The following is a 15,433-nucleotide window of genomic DNA, read 5'->3' as shown; positions in this document are numbered from 1 at the left end:
GAAGAAAATGCGGAAGTTATTTCCTTAATGGGTCGAGGAGAGACAAAGAACGACGTCGATTTTGTGTAAAGAATCAAAATCGCGATAGTTGGACTACCTAAAAGAAGGATGGCGTCGCACGAGGAGCAAGTTTGTCGAGCCAGAGAGCAAAACGAGCGACGACGGCAGGACGACGACGACATTTTCTTGGCGCCGATCGTGTTGCACATGCAAGGTCTGTCTTTTCGCGGTTGTTATTCCCAGACAAAAACCTCATATTAACCCTTACACACGATGTTCGTGATGAAATCAGGTACAGCTCAAACATTCACGGGTTCACATTCCAAGAGCATCCGGGGAAACATTGTTATAGCTCCATAGTATCTGTTTTCATTGCAAATATATTGATATGAACCGTTATTTTCTGTTGGTGCCAAGTTTGATAGTGAAAAGTTCTTCTTTGTTCTTTAACTTGAAAGTGGGTCATTTTCAACAGGAGGGTTAAGTGTTGGTATTATATGTACTGTCTGTGCTGGACTGACTATCTTGCATACTGGGCACATGCCCAGTGGGCCAGGCCGATTCAGTGCTTTTGAAATATTATTTTCCTACTTCTTACCCCAATAGACTGGCCCACAATTTAGAGGGACCGGTCCCTTAATCCAGTTTGAATATAGATAGCAAACTGAAACATCATCAATAAACATCAGTGGCAGGAGTTGGGCTGGGCCGTGCCGGGCCGGGCCGGTGGGCTTAAATCAAAATGCCAGGGCCGGTTATTATTATTTATTTATTTTGTGCCAGTCCAGCCCTGTGTACTGCCCCATATTTAAATCATCTAATGGAAGAAATAGCGAGCAACAAAGTGTGATTTCTTGTTCAGGACGTGCTTGGTTTTACACAATATCCAATTCATTTTTGGCACTTTGGGTTTTTACGTTGATTCTAAGTGGCTTTCAACAAGCTTGACATCAGTGATCACTCCCAACAAATGTATTGTTATATACTTTTCTATGTCAACGGAACACACAGAGAATTTAACTTTATTTGTTTGGTGTCCAAAACAACATTTGACTTACGTCCCACAGACATCCATCAGCTGATGAATCGCCGAGAAGAACTTCCCCCTCAGTCGGAGGCGGGGAGCTCCAATTCGGAGCGGGAGCGTCCGCAGCCCCCCAACGTCAAAGAGGAAGAGGAGGAAGTGGACATCAGCCATCTGCCACTCAACATCGTCGTGGTGAAGAGTGAAGACGACGAAGACGACGGAGACGACGAAGACGACCCGCTCGAGCAGTCGCAGTTTGGCCGTCACGGTCCAAGCGGAGAGCGCCGTGGAGGCTCACCTGCAGACCAGCTCTCGCCGTCGCCGTCACGCCGCCACGAATCTCCGAGGAACGACGCCAGCGGCGGAGGTGACGACAAAGGCTCCCGGAAGGAGACGGCCGACGCGAGGCGTCCCGCGCCTGAAGACCATTTTACCTGCTCCGTTTGCGGCAAAAGCTTTACGAAGGCCTACAGGAACAGACACATGAGAACACACACCCGGGAAAAGACGTACCGGTGTTCAATTTGCGGCGAAACGTTTGCCCAAAAGGTCTCTTTGATCGTGCACAAGGTCACGCACACGGTGGAAAATCCTTTCACTTGCTCAGTTTGTGGCAAAATCTATTATATCAAAGACCATTTGAGTCGGCACATGAGAACGCACACGGGCGAGAAGCCGTTCACTTGCTCCGTATGCGGCGCAAAATTTGCCCACAAGATCTCGTTGGTTGCGCACACGGCAACACACACGGGGGAGAAACCGTTTGCGTGCTCCGTTTGCGGCGAAAGCTTTTCATACAAGCATTGCGTGACGAGACACATGAGGACCCACACGGGGGAAAAACCCTTCACTTGCTCCGTCTGCGCTGAAAGCTTTACATACAAGGAGACTTTAAATTCTCATATGCAGACGCACACGGGAGAAAAACTTTTCACCTGCTCCGTTTGTGGTAAAAACTTTTGTTATAAGAACGGTTTAAAATCGCACATGCTGACACATGCCGGAGAAAAAGCTTTCACATGCTCACTTTGTGGGAAAAGCTTCGCTTATAAGAGTACGTTAAAATCACACATAAGGAAACACAATGGAGAATAAATGATTTTGCCACCTGAATCATTGATGGGGGAGCATTTTTATCAGTGAGTCAGTGGAATGAGCAGGGAATGTTGATGTCGGTATGGCAACTGACTGTTCAAACAATAAAACACTTTCAACATGGCTTGTTTCTTTCTTGTTGACTTTAATCGTCCAAACCAACAAAGAAGACAAAATGAACTACAATATTTGCAAAAATGTATTGATAAGAAGCATCATCTATTTCTTATATTGCCTATCCAATTAGGGTTGCTGGTGAACTGGTGCTTTTCGTGAGTGTTTTGCAACTACCACGCTCTTACTCAAATGGTACACATTGAATTGTTTCTTCATTACCGCCGCAAGATGGCAGCCGCGCAACGTCATCGATGCTTGGTTGCCATAAAACCTCCTTTGACGTCGAAAAAGGCGGAAGTGGTACAAGGCAAGTCCGGGACGCTGACCGGGATGACGAGAAACAAAGTGCGAGGGTAAAGTTGTGTTGGGAAAAAATACAACGAAACTGTGGACGTAGAATATTAGCGCCGTTTGAAAGAACGATGGCGTCGTCCGAGGAGCAACTTTGTCGAGGGACGGACGAGACCGAGCTACAACGGCGACAGCAGGACGCCATTTTCTTGGCTCCGATTGTCTTGCACATGCAAGGTGCGTTCGATGTTGTTTAGTGTTAACTTTTTAATTGTTCACGTGAACACGTCTGGTTGCGTGCCAGATACTGTATTATTTTAATATTATTACTATTATTATTATTATTATGTAGTGTTGTTATATTCAAACAAGATGGAGACAAAACAGTTTCCAGGATTCTTTGTTGTGGCGATGTTGTTGTTACGGGGAACGATTTAAGTGACGGACAGCTTTTTTAAGTTGTCCTGTGAAGGAAGCAGGTACTTATGATTAAGGTTGTTTTAACAATTTTTAAGATCAGTTTTACAATACAGGCTTTTAGTAATTTTAGAAAGCTACTTTTTTTTTAATGCTTTGCTTTATATGTCTTTTAATCTTTTGTTTGTAAATGTATCGTATAAATAGTGTTAATGTGCGTTATTTTAGTAAGCTACATTTGTTTGTTTTGCTGCTTTTGAAAGTTTTAGCTGTCCTGTTTGTAAATGCTTTAAAGTGTAGTGCTTTTGCTTGTGTGAGGCACATTGAGATACTTTTGTTTAAAAGGTGCTATATAAATAAATTAAACTATTGATAGAGTGGAACTTTGGCATATGAGATTAATTTTAATGTATTGATAGCCTGTATCTAACATAAGCACAACGTTAGGAAGAATATTGACTTGACATTCATACTGCAGGGGATGGTGAAATCTATGTTGCTCTTTGTTTACTTTGTTGTGAGTGTGACATTGGTGGTGACAGACAAGAGTCCAAAGTCTTATAAGCTTGAACACAGGATCATCTTCAGACACAGCCTTCAAACAGTCGGGTTTTTTGCTGACTTTGGTCGGAAGGGGGCAATTGGGCGCCAAATCATCCAGATGATCTTTTTGTGTCTATACTCACATTCAACCGTGCTGCTTGTGTCCTACAGGCGTCCGGCAGCTGATGGGTCGTCATGAACAATGTGCACCACAAACACAAAGGGAGAGCTCCGGTTTGGAGCATCCACAGTCGCCCCACGTCAAAGACGAAGAGGAGGAACCGCAGCCGGCCCACATGAAAGAAGAAAAGACGCATCCACAGCCGCCCCACGTCAAGGAGGAAGAGGAGGAGGTTGATGTGAGCGACTTGCCACTGACTGTCATCGTTGTGAAGATCGAAGATGACGGCGACAACGCACAGCTTCATCATCGCGGTCCAAGTGGAGAGCAGTGTGGAGGAGCGCCACCTGGCACGTTCTCAGCGCCACTGTCCGTTGCCGGAGAGCGTTTGAATAGCGGCGCAGACTGCGCAGGGCACGACAGAAACTTGAACAGCTCTGAAAAGGAGACAACCCCGAACAAAAAAAGCAGTCAAACACGCAGCAGTTGTCGCACACGGAAAGATTTTGCCTGCTCGGTTTGTGGTAAAACGTTTTTATATGAGAGTATTTTCAATGCGCACATGCAGAAACACACCGGAGAGAAACCTTTTGGTTGCTCAGTTTGCAGCCAAAGGTTCATTAAAAAGTCAGATATGAATCGACATGTCCGGACAACGCACAGAGGAGAAAAGCCCTTCAGCTGCACCGTTTGCGCTAAAGCGTTCACGCAGCAGATAAATATGGTCGAACACTTGAGAACGCACACTGGAGAAAAACCTTTCACGTGCTCTGTTTGCCATAAAAGCTTTTCCATTAAGACATACTTGAACAAACACATGAGAACACACACGGGGGAGAAACCTTTCAGTTGCTCCATTTGTGAAAAAAGCTTTACCAATAAGTCTGATTTGAACAGACACATGAGATCCCACGCAGGAGTAAAACCGTTCAGTTGTTCAATTTGTGGCGACACATTTGCAGTCAGGGCCTCTTTGCTCGCGCACACATTAGCACACACGGGACAAAAACACTTCACTTGCGATGTTTGTGAGAAAAGCTTTTCAATCAAGACCTACTTAAACAAACACATGAGAACACACACGGGAGGAAAACCCTTTAGTTGCTCAGATTGTGATAAGAGCTTTGCTAATAAGTCCGATTTAAACAGACACGCAAGGACGCACACAGGAGAGAAACCTTTTGCCTGCTCCATTTGTAGTAAAAGCTTCTGTTACAAGTACAGTTTGACTGCACATATGCTGACACACAACAGATAATAAAAAGTTTTAGTACCCACTACACGTGTGCAAAATCGTTAACAGGGAGGTTGTTTACCATCGGGAGTCATGTGAGTCATCTGGCAGCGATGTCGTGTGATGCTGAACTCAATGATTTGTACAAACCTCAAACAGGGTCTTGTTTTGTCCTTGCTACCAATAAACTTTGTTCATGCTGATGGCCGTGCAAATATTAAAGCTAGGGCTGTGTTCAGCTGTTCTAGGAGGCTTTTCCTGACATTTTTGTAGTTACATCTTAGGATTCAAATGCACTCTTGGTTCAGTTGGTGGTATAAATTCAAAGTCGAAATGTTCTGGTTTTGTTGTTTATTCTTCGCAATTAAACAATTTGGATTCCCTCTTGAGTAGCGATGCCGACTACGCGGGTGACACGAATGAGTCGAAAAGCTCTCAAAAGGCCACCAAGAAAATATCTCAGACTCGCAAGCGACGAAGCGTATGTAAAAAAAAAACATCTATGCTCAGTTTGTGCCCCAAAAAAATGATCCCATCACAATCCGAACCTGCACATGAAAACACGCACGAGTGAAAAATGCTTTCGTTGGCCGTTTTGCGCTCGCAGATTCTCACAAAATGTACACATGATAACGCACACAAGGACTCACACAGGAGAGAAACCCTTCAGCTGCTCAGTTTGTGGTAAAAGTTTTTCCCAGAAAGAAACCATGAGTAGACACATGAGAATACACACGGGAGAGAAAACCTTTCACAAGCTCACTTTGCGCTAAAAGCTTTTCTTATAAGCAATGTTTGAAAGCACACACAAGACAAAAGCTTTGATATTGAAAATGTTGAACTAATTACCATGCCAACAAAAAAAACGTATGAGACCAACCGAGTGTCTTAAAAGCCAACGAGGGGGATTCCCCGCTAACCACAGCAAATAAGTGACTCACACCTGAAAATGAGCATCATTCATGGTTTCAACTGTAAATACACCACAAGCTTCGATTCCAGGGCAGCTTAATATCATTACAAACTCATCTTTCAACATTACACTTAAATAAATTGCTCAGAGAGTTTTTTTTTTTAATGTATTGAAAGTGTACGTACGAATGTCCATGCAGCAAAGACTAACTTGTACTAACAAGCCAGGCTAATCTTAGCTCCTCCCAGACATGCAAAGATTGTTGTTGGTCAGTTGACATGTGTCATTTCAACATACTTCTTTGACACCAATTACTGTACCACATTCCCACTTAGCGCTTTGTTAGCATCTTTGTTTTGAAAAGAGCACAAAAGTAGGTGATTTCTGTTTTCAGAAAAATAGCTGAACGCAGTTTGAGCAAAAGCGTGAACGGTGATATGCGGAGGATTGCTGCTTGCAAAACACAGATTGACTGTTGATATTTGTTATGAGCATTTGTGGGTTCTTTGTTTTGGACTTTTAACCACAGTTTTGGTGATGCAAGGCTGGAAATAAACGGTTTTGCATCGTAAATCTTAGCGCGTCATATAAACCTATTGAAGCGCAATACTGCAAACCGTGTCGTGTAATAAGACGCCCACTTACGTTCATTTTACTTTGTCTTAGGTCTGTTATTTATCTCTTTTCTTTTTTTTTTACTATGGTGACAAGTTGTAACATCTGTATTCTTCCGGATACTTAAAAAAAAAATCACGTGTCAGATTTCTCAAAGAGGTTGAAAACAAACAACAACAACAACAAAGTATAAAGCAGCATCAGACAAATTGGTGTTGAAATTAGTTTGTGTTGATTTGCAGCAATCGGTCGTTCAAATGAAACGTCTTTCTCCTTAACCAAGCAAAAATATGATTTATCCCAATCCTTGATTATTCAATAACATTTTCAGTAGCATACACAAATACTTTTAATTAACCAATTACTTAACTTTGCTACATACAACTACCCCGTTGTGTTGTCATAGTTTTGTTGTTTAACAAAAGCTTTGCTTCAGGCTTAATCGGAAAAGTTTGAAATTTGCTACTTAGCACAGTAAGCAGAATCTCCTCAAAGAAAAAGGTTATTTCCAGCCTTGTGATGATTTGTTTTGGTTTAAGAATTACATGGTGGGTAGCTTCAAAAGTTCTTTGCGGACGTACAATAGTCAAAATGGACGTTTTTGTTTCTCTCATCTATTTAATAAAAACTCCCACGTACAAAATATGGCTATGTGTCCTACGTTCAATACCGTTGCAAGATGGCTGCCGTGTGAACGCCGTAAAACCACCACCGAAGAAGAAAATAGCGGAAGTTTGTAATTGTGGGGATCGGCGACGAGAGACATTTGGACAAAAAACTGCGACTTTGTGTACGCGAGGTCGCTAAAAGAATTCAGCAGATTGTTGAAAGCTTCGATAAATCTGTTGAAGAAACGATGGCGTCGTCCGAGGAGCAAGTTTGTCGAGCGAGAGACGAAAACGAGAGGCAGCACGACGACATTTTCTTGGCTCCGATCGTGTTACACATGCAAGGTCTGTTCACGTTCGGGTGCCTGACACATTTTCATGAGGGAAGAAAGTGAAACGGACTCTCACTGATGAAATGCGAGGAATTTGCTGGACACAATTACTTGAAATAAGAGAACCTAAATTGGTTGAGAACCAGAATGTGCAACGAAGAGACACGACCGCTTGTGTGTGAAATAGAACCACGAAGAACACCGTCACCATTTATATTTATATGTAATATAAAAAATATATATTTGAAAAAGGACACATTCAATTATTCAACTATAATCCTCATGTTAAAGATTAAAGGAGAATTCAACTAAAATTATTTTCTCTCTCCCTAAAGATGGACTTGACCGACAAAATAATTTATAAATATATTTTCGATTAGAATATCAAATAAAATGCTCGAGGCGCTTAACTGGGGCTACACAGATTTCTGACGGGGCTACAACTGGAATGATGGCATCCAATCGTTTACTTCATATTGTGCCTCGTGTCGTGAAATAGTCGGGGGTCGCAGTTGTTTGGTTGCATTGTGCAATTTAGGTGTTTTTGGCACAAGTGACAAGTTTAGTGAATTGCAGTGGCACACTGCAGGCCTTAAACATTTTACACATGGATGCATGGATACGGGGAAATTAAATGAATTTTGGATAAATGAGATCAAATTGATGTGGGGAAAAAATTCTAGAAAAGCGAGATTCTAATGTATAGACAATTTTGAGGATGGAGTCAGATGGAATGTCTGGGTGCAGTTTGTGTGAGCTAAGCTTTTTTTTTTTCATTTTGCTCCTGTCCTGCAGACATCCATCAACTGATTGGTCGCCAAGAAGAACTTCCTCTTCAGCTGCAGGCGGCGAGCTCCGGTTTGGAGAATCCGCTGCCCCCCCATGTTAAAGAGGAAGAGGAAGAGGAAGAGGAGGAGGCCGACGTCAGCCATTTGCCACCGACTGTTGTCGTCGTGAAGAGCGAAGACGACGCACCCGGGCGATCACCCGGGTCTCCTCGTCCCAGTTCGAGTGGAGACAGACACGAAGGAGCATCAGCAGACGCGCTTTTCGCTGCACTGTCACACAGCCACAAGACGGAAAGACCCTCGAAGCGCGTTGCAGACGCCAAAAGGGACGAGAAACGCTCAAAACAGGAGACAAAGCTTCGCAAGAAAACGCGTCGAGCGCACGCACGCAAAGAATCTTTTACCTGCTCAGTTTGTGGTCGAAGACTAATGAAAAAGTCCGACATGGACGTACACATGAGGACTCACACGGGTGAAAAAAACCTTAGTTGTTCAGTTTGTGGTGAGAAATTCCGGCACAAGGTCTCTTTGGTTGCACACACAGCAGCAACACACACCGGAGAAAAACTTTTCACTTGCCCATTTTGTAATAAAAACTTTTCTTATAAGCACCGTTGGAAAGCACACATACGGACACACGCGGGAGAAAAAGCCTTCAGCTGCTCAGCGTGTAGCCAAAGTTTTTCACACAAGTACGACTTGACGAGACACGAGAGGACACACAAACGAGAAAAACGCTTCAGCTGTTCCGTTTGTGGCGAACGCTTCGCACAAAAGGCCGGCTTGATTGCGCACAGCGCAACGCACTTAGAAAATCCGTTCACTTGCTCGGTTTGCGGCAAAAGATTTGCCGTCAAAGACAACATGAGCAGACACATGAGAACGCACACCGGAGAAAAACCGTATGGTTGCTCAGAGTGCGGCCAAAAATTTGCTCACAAGGCCTCCTTGACTGCGCACACAGCAGCACATACGGGGGGGAAACCTTACACCTGCTCATGCTGCGGTAAAAACTTTTCTTATAAGCAGAATTTGAATGCGCACATGCGGACACACAATGGTGTGTGAGAAAACGTCTTATCTCCCTGTTTACCATTTGGGGCATTTTCTGTCTTGCCAGGGATTTATGAAATATAAAGATATAAGATGCATTGACTGAAAACAGATGCAGACTGTGCACAGGGTGTACTTAAGTCGTACGTTTTCATTCTACAAAATTTTCAAAACATTTTATTAATTTGCAGTACATCTTAAGTCTGGTGAACAAAGAGATGACTCCACATGACAACAAATATGTAATATTGTATTTACATATTTGATTTGTAGTTAAAAGAGATAGTGATATTTCCTTTGTCTCTGACTCAAGAGACACCCAATTGTCATTTGTGGGTTAAATGTTTTTGGGCTTTTTATAATAGTTCCTGTGAGGTTTAATTTGTTTTTTTTTGTTTTTTTTTGTTGCACAACTGGTCATGCAGCCATCTTAAAATATAATTCTGTCTACTCCTATTCTTGCAATAAAGAAGATTTTATTCGTGTCCCTTTTGATTTTATTCGTGTCCCCTTTTGTGGCACTTGTCTTCCTGAGCTGTCTTATATACCAACGCAAGATGGCGGCGATGCACCTTCTCTTCACCGCTGCAACATGGCTGCCGCCCTCGAAGAAGAACAGGCGGAAGTTGGCGACGAGTCTTCGGCAGTGATGTGTAGTTAGGGTCTGAAATAGCAAACTATTGGAAGAGTTCATAAGGGATCGCCCGGTTGTAAATCACAGCTGCACTGTAAGAAACATTGATGGCGTCGTGCAAGGAGCAACTTTGTCGAACAAGCGAAGGAAACGAGCGACATCAGGACGCCATTTTCCCCACTGCGCTTGTGTTGCACGTTCGAGGTCTGTTCACACGTTATCCACTTTGAATGCGTGTTTACCCCCCAAAAAATGTCTGTTATCGGGCATTTTTGGAATTTGGTGAGCACGATTCGAAGACAATAAACACAGCTGGGTGGCTGTTCCACATTGCAGGCACGGGAGAAACAAAATAGCATCCGTTCGGGGACTGATCCCGATTTATAGTAATAGTAAAACACACACGCCACTATTATTTCAGTCACTGTTTTAACATACCGTGTGCACTTTTGGAGAAGTAGTTAAAGATTATCGATTGGTTCGATATGTTGACAATTGTTATTTGAGTTGCTAAATTCCGGACGTCCCATCGCACGCGGTTTCGAGAGTGCGTTTGATGGGCCGTTTTTTGTTTGTTTGTTTGTTTTAAACGTACTTACAGTTTATGTAAAACACAAACATGGCAACAATCACTTTCCATCAACAGCTGCAGTAACGACATAATGACCATAAACACCCAACTAAACAAAAAAGAAAGAAAGAAATGTGACATCAATTAAATGACAATGCTGTCAAAAGGTTTTTGTGAGCTCAAGTGTGTTTATGTTGCTTGTAGACGTCCAGCAGCTGCTGACCGGGAGCTCCAGTTCAGAGCTTCGACAGCCCCCCCAACTCAAAGAGGAAGCGGCAGAGTCACGACACCCCCAAGTTAAAGAAGAGGAAGATGATCCACTGCAGGATCACGTCAAAGAGGAAGAGGAGGAGTTTGACGTCAGCCAGTTGCCGCTGAACGTGGTCGTCATGAAAAGTGAAAAGGACGAAGACGAACCGCCCGAGTGGTCACAGCGTCATCATCGCAGCCCAAGTGGAGGAGCGCCACTGGACGAGCTTTCGGCGCCATTGTCCCACAATGACGACGACATGGAGGATGGGAGCGATGCCAACCACCAAGGTGACGACAAAGACTCTGAAAAGGAGACGAGTCGAGAAGGTTTCAGGTGCTCACTTTGCAGCAAAATCTTTTCGTACGAGTGCATTTTGACTCGGCACATGCGGAAGCACACGGGAGAAAAACCTTTTGGTTGCCCCGTTTGTGCTAAAAGATTTACGCAGAAGGTGCATATGGAATCACACGCGAGGACACACACGGGAGAAAAACCCTTCAGTTGCTCAGTTTGTGCTAAAACTTTTGCCCAAAAAGGAACCATGAGCCGACATATGACAACACACACAGGACGAACCCCAGACGACCTTTCGGCTCCACTGTCACGCGGTGACGACGCAGAAGACCCTTTGAGGGGCCCCGGCAACTGTGCCTTTCGTTGTTCGGTTTGCGACGACAGATTCCATCACAATGTGGCATTGATTGCCCACGCGGCGACGCACATGGGAGGAAAACCTTTCACGTGCTCAGTTTGCGCTAAAAGCTTTTCCCGCCGGCACCATTTGAAAGAACACGTGTGGACACACCGCGAAGAGAAGCGCTTCAGTTGCTCACTTTGCGGCGAAGGCTTCAGGTACAAGCACAATTTGACTCCGCACATGAGAACGCACACCGGAGAAAAACCTTTCGCTTGCTCCGTTTGCAACGAGCGCTTTTCCCACAAGTACAACATGACGAGACACATGATGACGCATGCAAAGGAAAAACCTTTCAGTTGTTCCGTTTGCGGTGACAAGTTTGCTCACAAGATCACGTTGATTTTGCACACGGCGACGCACATGCAGAAAGGAGAATAAAAATTTGCCTAAGTTGAAACGTCCACGTGGGAAGCATTTTTTTCCAGCCCTGTAATTTTAATTTGAGTTTTATCATTACACTGTTGATTTTAATCCTTGTCAAAATAAAATATTTTTGTAAATCTATTTGAATCACGCCTCATGCTCCTGTGTACATAACAAACTTAAGTACCTCGTCCTGCCACACTTGTTTGTACTAAATTTCATTAAAATGATTGCTGCTTTCATGAATTTTAACTAAATGACATATTTTGTTGATGTACACTGTTATTTATGTATAAATAAAGGCAAAGTCACTTAAAGTTGTTTTCATTAGACAATTCAAATGTCTAATATTTTGAAAGGTACTAACATCTCTCGTTGTGTTGTCACAGCAACCACGATCACAGTAGACCGCCTTTGTCTGTTTGCGACACTAATCAAAATAAGTCATCTTATCCCTTAAAGCCGCAAGATGGCCGTCGTGTGACGAGTTGGCCGTCGAAGCACCACAGAAGAAGAAAATGGCTGCCTCGACAGGCTACAGTTCCCCAAAGAAGAAGAAGTAGGATAAAGGCGGAAGTCGCTGAACGGGTGGACAAGAGCGAAAGAGCGTCCTAATTCTTGTGAAGAACAAACCATCGAAGTTGTTTTAGACATTCGGCCATTTTGCAAGAACGATGGCGTCTTACGAGGAGCGACTTTGTCGAGCGAAAGAGGGGGGCGAGCTGCAGCAGGACGACATTTCCTCGCCTGCGGTCGTGTGCTACAACCAAGGTCAGTGTTCACACGCTGTGGGTCAGATGCAACCCTGTACTGTTACTTCCACGCCACAAAAATGCTCATCGTCATACATTCAATGATCTCTCCGCAAACTATCAGTTGTGGTTCAAACTAGTAGTCCGGCGTAGTACCCGATTTGACCTGTAACAGGCAGCATTGTGCCACCGGACAGAAGAACAATTTCGAACTGTTTCTCTCCCGCAGGAAGAATACAGAACAGAACTAAACAAACATGCAGACACAAATCACTAATGTGAAGATAAAATGGCATATATTGCTGTTAAAATTTGTACCTAGTGTGTTTCATTTGTTATCGCTGCCATTAACAAAAACATGGTGAACTCTGAACAAAAAACGCTTTTTAATTTATCGTCAACTATTCTGATGAATGATTAATTGTGAGTCTCCAATTTCTGTCGTCTTCCATGAGATTACACTGATTATCTTTGTTCTTTCAAAACAAAACATTTGCAAACATCTGCTTTTACTTTAGAAAACAATCATCAATATTTTTGACGATTTTATAACCAATTTTACAGAACAAAGCAGTAACCGAGTCATATTTCTGCTTGTGCATTTTCTTCACTGCCAATTTGGAATAAACAGGAAATACATTTTGTTCTGTTAATTAGATTAATCAAATAAATGTTAGACATGTAAATGGTTAATTAAAAAAATATTGTTAGTCACAACACTAAAATAAAAAAACTAAAAGTTTAGGGTCTATCTGGTGACACAACCCCAAACAGAAGTTCTTGTCATGATTTCAATTCAAGTTGGAGTTACTCACTATTTTGCCACCTAGCGGTAACTAGGTGTATTTCTTCCAAGGACTTAAAAAAAACTCACTTGTCACTTGTGTGCCGCAACGCAGATCGCCGAGAGGAACTTCCTCCTCAGCCACTGACGACCAGGCGCCCCAACGCCAACGAGGAAGCGGACGATCCGGAGCTGCTCCACGTTAAAGAGGAAGAGGAGGAGCTCGACGTCAGCCAGCTGCCGCTTAACGTCGTCGTCGTGAAGAGCGAAGACGAGCGGGACGAAGCATCCGACTGGTCCCGGCTTCATCATCAGAGCCCAAGTGGCGAGCGCCGCGGAGGCCCGCCATCGGGCAATCTCTTGCCTCCACCGTCACATGGAGACGATGCAGAAGAACCTTTGCGCAGCGACGGCGGTGATGACAATCACCCCGAAAAGGAAACGACTGACGAGGGACGCCACGCACATGAGGGCCATTTTATCTGCTCGGTTTGTGGCGAAAGTTTTACTGAGGTGGACAGGATTCGCCACATGAAAACGCACTGCAGAGAAAAACCTTTCGTCTGTTCCGTTTGCGGCGAAACGTTTGCAGAAAAGGTTGCTTTGATTGTACACAAAGTAACGCACGCGGCAGAAAATCCTTTCACTTGCTCCGTTTGCGGCAAAGTGTATTTGATTAAAGACTATTTGAACAAACACATGAAAATGCACACGGGAGAGAAACCTTACAGTTGCTCAGTTTGTGGGGAAAAATTTGCTCACAAGGCCACTCTGATAGCGCACACGGCGACACACACGGGAGAAAAACCTTTCAAATGCTCTGTTTGCGAAAAAAACTTTTCTTATAAGTCCGACTTGACTAAACACACGAGAACGCACACAGGAGAAAAACCCTTTAGTTGCTCCGTTTGCGGTGAAAAATTTGCTCGCAAGGTCTCCTTAATTGCGCACACGGCGACACATACGGGAGAAAAACCTTTCACTTGCTCCATTTGCGGCGAAAGTCTCTCATATCGGCACAGTTTGAATGCGCACATGCGGACGCACACGGGAGAAAAACCTTTCACTTGCTCAGTCTGTGGCGAAAGCTTCGCGCGGAAAGAAAACCTTGTCGCGCACACGAGGAGACACACGGGAGAGAAACCATTTACGTGTTCAGTTTGCGGGAAAAACTTTTCTCACAAGTCAGCGATGAGTCGACACCAGCGGGCTCATGCGGATGAAAAACCTTTAACTTGCGCACTTTGCGATGAAAGCTTTTTGAAGAAGTCTCGTTTGACAGCACACATGCAGAAGCATAATGGAGAATAAATGCGTGTTCGCCACGTTTGCAGTCAAACATCGGACGGACATAAGAATTGATTAAATCAATTGTTGGGAAGTGATCAATTGTAAATGTAGTGAACCACTCAGGACAACATCAGTCTGATCAGTAGTTAAGCATTTGTTTAAAATGATAAAAATAGTATCCGTATTACTGCATTGAGTATTTGTGTGTATTTTAGTTGTTGCTGCGTTTTATTTCATGAATTGTCTTTGCTCAAATGTTTTGTTTGTGTTGGTCACAATTTTTTTGCAATAAAGCGGAGTCTGTTGAGATTCTGACAAAAGTTTTTGCAACTCTTCTTTAGTCTCCAAACGATCTTTTTATTGTTATTGTGAAGAAAAGGTGCTAAATGTTGCCCTGAAATGACAAAGGCAGATGTTAGGCGCTGCACTGCCAAATAGTTCCCAAACAATTTAGTTTGAGTTCTGTCTCTTACGAACAATCTGAAAGAAACCTGTAACAATAGAGCGTGAAGCAAATTAATAAATAGCACAGACAAGATGACAAGACTGCTCCCTAGCGATTAAACACGCACTCAATCTACACATTCCTGTTGAAATGCCAGTTTTTGTGACTACAAATTAGAGCAGAGATCAATTATTTCGAAATTGAACATTATTATGACCTGCATTAAACCCTGTGCAAATCCATTGAAAGAAATTCTTTATGAGGGCAAGTAAAAATCGCAGCTGAGATACTGTGATTGCAAAAGTGTACGCACCCACATAATGGATATGGCCGTGTTCTTTTTGCTTCCAGACTCCAAAACAATGTATTTTTCTGATGAATTGTCTAGGTTATAGGTCACAATTAATGGTGGGAAAGGGTTTGAACTTTGTTCTTCGAAATGGTCGCATTTCTTTTTATATACGCGGTATATTAAAAACCAAAAGAAACG

The 15,433-nt window shown here is 43.4% G+C and overlaps 4 protein-coding genes across 7 annotated transcripts; all 4 read left to right on the top strand.

Moving 5' to 3' along the window:
• Positions 1-2,206, top strand: LOC147173171 (uncharacterized). The gene is made up of 2 exons (XM_086075502.1): positions 1-214; positions 1,068-2,206. Exons 1-2 carry the CDS (start codon positions 109-111, stop codon positions 2,120-2,122), a joined length of 1,161 nt encoding a protein of 386 aa, XP_085931628.1. The 5' UTR covers positions 1-108; the 3' UTR covers positions 2,123-2,206.
• A 322-nt stretch (positions 2,207-2,528) lies between these two features.
• Positions 2,529-5,048, top strand: LOC147173170 (uncharacterized). Of its 3 annotated transcripts, none has more exons than XM_086075495.1 (2): positions 2,529-2,767; positions 3,662-5,048. In XM_086075495.1, the coding sequence occupies exons 1-2, from the start codon at positions 2,662-2,664 to the stop codon at positions 4,867-4,869; spliced, it is 1,314 nt and encodes a 437-aa protein (XP_085931621.1). In that variant the 5' UTR covers positions 2,529-2,661; the 3' UTR covers positions 4,870-5,048. The 3 variants fall into 3 exon arrangements, with proteins under 3 accessions (XP_085931621.1, XP_085931623.1, XP_085931622.1); XM_086075497.1 differs by lacking the exon at positions 2,529-2,767 and adding an exon at positions 2,955-3,009; XM_086075496.1 differs by lacking the exon at positions 2,529-2,767 and adding an exon at positions 2,964-3,024.
• Positions 5,049-7,105: 2,057 nt separating this feature from the next.
• On the top strand, positions 7,106-9,638 carry LOC147173169 (uncharacterized). The gene is made up of 2 exons (XM_086075503.1): positions 7,106-7,326; positions 8,109-9,638. The coding sequence occupies exons 1-2, from the start codon at positions 7,230-7,232 to the stop codon at positions 9,167-9,169; spliced, it is 1,158 nt and encodes a 385-aa protein (XP_085931629.1). The 5' UTR covers positions 7,106-7,229; the 3' UTR covers positions 9,170-9,638.
• A 114-nt stretch (positions 9,639-9,752) lies between these two features.
• On the top strand, positions 9,753-14,811 carry LOC147173168 (uncharacterized). Of its 2 annotated transcripts, none has more exons than XM_086075499.1 (2): positions 9,753-9,992; positions 10,564-11,813. In XM_086075499.1, the coding sequence occupies exons 1-2, from the start codon at positions 9,896-9,898 to the stop codon at positions 11,685-11,687; spliced, it is 1,221 nt and encodes a 406-aa protein (XP_085931625.1). In that variant the 5' UTR covers positions 9,753-9,895; the 3' UTR covers positions 11,688-11,813. The 2 variants fall into 2 exon arrangements, with proteins under 2 accessions (XP_085931625.1, XP_085931624.1); XM_086075498.1 differs by lacking the exons at positions 9,753-9,992; positions 10,564-11,813 and adding exons at positions 12,200-12,443; positions 13,324-14,811.
• The last annotated feature ends 622 nt before the right edge of the window (positions 14,812-15,433 follow it).

This window comes from Leptonotus elevatus, chromosome 5 (genome assembly GCF_054856555.1).
Source record: "Leptonotus elevatus isolate MCC_2025b chromosome 5, RoL_Lele_1.0, whole genome shotgun sequence".
NCBI classification, from domain to species: Eukaryota; Metazoa; Chordata; class Actinopteri; order Syngnathiformes; family Syngnathidae; genus Leptonotus; species Leptonotus elevatus.
Note: the sequence above shows the minus strand (reverse complement) of the source record. Positions and strands in the feature narration are given on the sequence as shown.